The sequence below is a fragment of the Zeus faber genome, assembly GCF_960531495.2.
Source record: "Zeus faber genome assembly, chromosome: 17".
In the NCBI taxonomy this organism is placed as follows: Eukaryota; Metazoa; Chordata; class Actinopteri; order Zeiformes; family Zeidae; genus Zeus; species Zeus faber.
Window position 1 is genome coordinate 15506907 of NC_137204.1, and position 5097 is coordinate 15512003.

The 5097-nt window shown below is 39.7% G+C and overlaps 1 protein-coding gene across 1 annotated transcript; it reads left to right on the forward strand.

The window, feature by feature from the left end:
* On the forward strand, positions 1 to 4671 carry LOC307242842 (uncharacterized protein). Its single transcript, XM_080017443.1, has 8 exons — positions 1 to 53; positions 414 to 568; positions 765 to 888; positions 1014 to 1168; positions 1882 to 1961; positions 2433 to 2546; positions 2661 to 2762; positions 3272 to 4671. The coding sequence occupies exons 2-8, from the start codon at positions 441 to 443 to the stop codon at positions 3379 to 3381; spliced, it is 813 nt and encodes a 270-aa protein (XP_079873569.1). The 5' UTR covers positions 1 to 53; positions 414 to 440; the 3' UTR covers positions 3382 to 4671.
* Positions 4672 to 5097: the final 426 nt, after the last annotated feature.

The window sequence follows — 5097 nt, forward strand, 5'->3', positions numbered from 1 at the left end:
TAATGACAAGATTGTAAATCTGCCCAGATTTCCCTACTGCATGATATTTTGGGGTAAGAAATGATCTTCAACATAGAAATGTATACGTCAATAGATTTTTTTTAAATTTGCAATAGATATGGAATTAAAAATATTATTTGCCAAATAATGGAAACTTGAGCTAGAAGTAATAATGTTCTTATTTTTATGATGTCATTTCTAATGTAATTTTTAATGCACTAATACATTGTGTGTTGAATCTTTTGCATATTATTAAGTGGGTTTCTAAGGGACCTTTGCCGGGCCAACCATCGCTGCGGAAATGTTTAGTGGACGTGCGGCTTGAAAGGCAGTTTACAGATTTTTTTATTTTATTTTTTTTCCCATCTGCACATATAATATTTAATAACATATTCTTTTTTTGATCTTGGCAGGAACCAGCCTAAGACCAGCTCTTTAAAATGACTTGGAACATTTTCCAACAGTGGTTTGGTACTCACACCCTCCACCCTGGGAGTGAAAACATCATCGGCGAAGCCTCTTCTAAAGTGTCTCGCAAGAAAACCTTTTTCCTCTGGTTTTTTCTACTGTATCCCTACGTGGTTTGTGATTATGCCAAGCGGGAAATTTTGAGGGAGAGGGATCGTAATCAAGGTGGCTTGATACAAACGTTGAGACGTGCTGGAAACCGAATTTGATGTCACAAATATGTATTATTTTGTTGAATTTCTCGGTTGTGGCAGGTCCCACGCACAGCAAAGTCAATTTCCTCAATGTTGCCGCAGTATGTTTGTCTTGTACGGCGTGGCCCTTGTGATTCTGCTGGTGAAGAATTTCAGACCTTCCTCCGATCCGGAGAGCTGTGACGACCTATTGAAGACCCTCACCGATAAAGAGATCACCGACACGGTATGGAACGCACGCGCTGACACGGGAAAACGGCAACACATTAACCTCTCCCCGCACACCAGTCGCCGTCGTTACAGTGACCCGTGTCCATCATTGAAATGTGAAATGTGATGGGAACCCCGCAGATCTTTGCCGGGAAGTGGACTCTCCAAGAGGCGTACTCCACCGACAGCATCGACCGCTACGCCTTAACCCACGCCAAGAGCTCGTGGGCACAGTTCAAACAAGAGCGTAATGGGACGATCTATCTCCACATGGCGCACATGCTGCTCAGGCCAGAGTGAGTGAAAATCACAACTCATTTGATAAAAATGTTCTGCAAATATCTTAAGATCTGCATGTTCTATTTGGTTTTTAATTGTGAAGCAATATATATATATATATACAGTATATATATATATATACATTCTTTACACTTTTTTCAAAGTCAACCCTTTATATTAAATGCAGAGGTACAGGTACATAAGTTAAATAACATGTGATGCAAACCTTGTTCTTTTGAGCGGTATTATCAATTTCACAGTGATTTCTACTTCTTAATGTTTGCTCTAATATGGTCTTTTTTTTTTTTTTTTAAATGAGAAAGCATTTGCAAACTGACGGCTTTGAATCTTTACCAGTCTAATGACTGTATGGACAATGGATAATGTTTCGAACGTGAGCTACCGTATTCACCACCAATACGTCACCTAAAAGGCTCTAAAGATTATAGAACTTTGCATCGGCGAGTCGTGTATTCAAAAAGTATTTTAGTAAGTTTTACTAAGTAAGTTCCGTATTCATAAGCAGCACAGTAACCTACCCACTGTTGTATTAGAGTTATTGGCTACTCTTTACAGGACCTACACCTAAGCCACATGCATGTACAGTATGTGTGTATGTAAGTTAAGCCTATGTTTGATGGTATTTTCTCACGCTGCGTGGTCAACCTCTGTAAAGCTCTTTGACACAATGTGGCTTCACAAATGAACTTAATATCTTCACACCTTGCAGAAATATGACGATATGGTGCGTGTATCACCACTTCCATAATATAACGTTGAGCAACAACACACTTCACCTTGAGCTGCCTGGTGAGTCCAATACGATGTACGTGCGTGAATTATTTTTGGAAAGACTATTGGATTTAAGGTTCGATTTTATTTTTGATTTTTGTCTTAAAACTACAAAATAACATTATATTTCTCAGTTATATGTTCAATTTGAAAGTTACAACTAACATGTTCATAAAGGTCGCCATTCCCAGTGTAATTATACCCACAGCAATTTCTGCCGACACTGCAAAAATAGACAAAAATGTATGTGATAATTCAATCCAAGCCGATGTTGAACCAAATGATTTAATTTGATTTTATACGTAACTTTTGAATGGACATAATACGTTTTCGCATTGAATAGAAAGAGATGGCCCTCACTGTTTTGTTGCTCAGAATTCAATAACCAGAACACCCAATCACCCACTGAGCCAAGAACCAAAAGCTTAGAGAGCCACATTTTAAACATTGCTGTGATGCTTATTCCATGTGCTACTGTCTCTCTGGTAGAGTTTAACTCTTCCGCCAAATTCCAGTTCCTGAAGGCCTGTAATGAGTGCCTTGCTCTGACGGCAAAGGCCTACGTCCCAGGATATGAAGCGCTCAACTACCTGCTAGTCTATAGTGAGCAGATCTATTTGAATTTATTTGAAATGTGGACACATTTTGAATTTGTGAACCCCCCTTAATGGCTTCGCAGTATAGCTCTAATTGTGCATCCTTGTTTTTGCTCGTCAGGTCTCCACCCGAATTTAGATCAGTATTACATAAGAAGAACCAGACAACAAGCCGACTGTATGGAATTAGAACCACCGGCGCCGTTCCACTATGGCGGAGCAGGTGATGATGAAATACTCAAGTGGAATGTGGTTTTGTACAATATTAAGAAGTCAAGTCAAGTCAGAACGTAGTTGTCAGCTGGTCATTACAAAAGAATGCCCCTGAAACAACAGCAACAACAACAGCAACAACAAAGACAACAAAAACAGCAATAAAAGCACCATCTCATCTTAATCCAGTCACGGCCCTTTAATTAGCGACCCTAAGTTACGGGTCAAGTTTTCAATCAGACCTCGGGAGGGAGATCCTTTTGACTCTCTCTCTCTCTCTCTCTCCGAAAACACTCCCTTCTTATGATCCTGTAACTGTAATATCACAACAGAAACAACCACAGCAGCAGAAATAGCAGCAACATCAACACCAGCAGCAAAACCAAAGCAGGAGCAACAACAGCAACGCACACGCAAAGAAGTCATTTATATTCTTAAGTTATGGACATGACTGAGTTGGAGTACGCCACCCACTGTTTAGCACAACCATGATGCGTCTTTCTCCTCTTCCTTTTGCAGACTTTTGCCCCGAGGATGAAATGCGACGTGGTACGGTCGATTCGTTCAAACACATGTTGAACATACTTGGAGCCAGACTGGTTGCATCCAAAGGCAAGCCGAAAAGCTAACTCAAAAAAAGGAAAGAAGAAAAAAAAATCATCTGAAGCAATCTTTTCTTGGCCTAGCTTCGCTTTAGCTTTGGACTGTACATTTCTAATATTTCAGTGGCTACAACTCACAATATATTTTTTTTCCCGTTTTCTCCAAGACCAATATGGAACATCAGCAAGCATACGTTCCTTGTGTAAAGCCCCTTTCCCACATGAAAACCGTAACATTGCTGGATAGGCAGTAGGTAGTGATTCCCACATTGGGCTCCTTTACGGAAAAGTTCCGTATGGAGTCTGTTCCCACGTGATGACTGTTACAGATACAGTAACTGATGCTGGTGCAAGAGGTGTCTAATAATACGAGGCCAGGCAACAGAATCGGTTTTGTCGTTGGACCAGCGCTTCACTCCCTGTCTGCCCGTCCCTCCCGGAGGGTCTCGATTCCCTCCGCTCACAAAGCCCCCAGTTCCCCAGACGCAATGACCCGAACCCAAAGTCATTGGGTTCGGGTAACTCACACACGAACCAAAACCATGGCCTCCACGTTCTCCGCCAGTTCTCGCTCTCCCGGTCCGCTCGCTCCCTCCGGCTCCACGCTGCGGTTCAGCCGGCGGGGACATGGGGGCACACGCTCCTCGCTTTTCTGCCGCCTGCGCCTGAAGAAAAATTATTACATTTTAGGATGTAAAGACCTGTCTCCGTAGAGACTGAACGTGATTCAGTTTTTCATGTTTTGGACTCGCTTTTTTTCCGAATGTTTTTTTTTTCTTTCCAAAAACTTTTTTTTATTTTTTTTTATTTTACATTTGTATGGAATCAATAGAAAAAAAAAAAATAAAAAAAATAAAAAAAAATTTGATCTCAAAATTAAATCAAATAAATCGAAACTTTCTTTGGATTCGGCTCCACCCCGATTTTGCGGCAATGGTACTGCTTCCATTCCCACCAACCTCCATTCACAGCCATTACGACATTTTCCCTGGAAATGATACTCGGTCGAGAGTGAGGAAATTTACGTAACGACTTTTAAGGAACGAGACCAGCGCCAATACAGAACATTGCCAGTAGATTTATGATTTTTCGTGCAGGTGGGAAAGGGCCTTATGACTGCTGTTGAAAGAAAGCAAAATGTTAGCGAATGTCAGCGATAGAACTTTGAAGAAGAGCATTGAAATAATATAAATGACTTGTTTTTTTTTAGAACCTGGAACATTTTCTGAATATATATTTTAGTCCAAGAAAATTGATTTCCAGATATCGTCTTGCACAAGCTTCTCTCTTTAATGTCCCGCTCTTTGTTTTTCAATACTTCCGAATAAATAGCTTTGCAATTTTTCTCTTTCTGTCATTTTCTCCCTTCCGTACAATGCTGAAGCTATTTTACACAGACTAAAACCTTTAGTACAGCTCTGTTCTACTAATATTATGAATTAATTATATCATTAAAACTCACCAATCTTTGTTATCAACACCTAACCAAAGAAACTAAAGAAATAGTCAAATTATTGCATCAATATACTGTATAATGGAATGTACATTTTGTAACATTTCGAAACAGTATTCCTTAACTGCAGCGTGACATATTATTGCATATATGATATATTATCTCAAAAAAACAGTGTGTATTGATTGTTAAGTGATAAGGTTTTTTTTTTTGTTTTTTTTTATATATAACTATATAGTGTGATTATTAACAGTTTGGCATAACCCCTCAAGCCATAAAGAGTCTGTATC

Coding starts and splice junctions, on each gene's coding strand:
- LOC307242842 (XM_080017443.1), top strand. CDS start 441: ATGACTTGGAACATTTTCCAACAGTGGTTTGGTACTCACACCCTCCAC. Junction 889..1,013: donor ATAAAGAGATCACCGACACG/GTATGGAACGCA, acceptor GGAACCCCGCAG/ATCTTTGCCGGGAAGTGGAC. Junction 1,962..2,432: donor ACTTCACCTTGAGCTGCCTG/GTGAGTCCAATA, acceptor TCTCTCTGGTAG/AGTTTAACTCTTCCGCCAAA.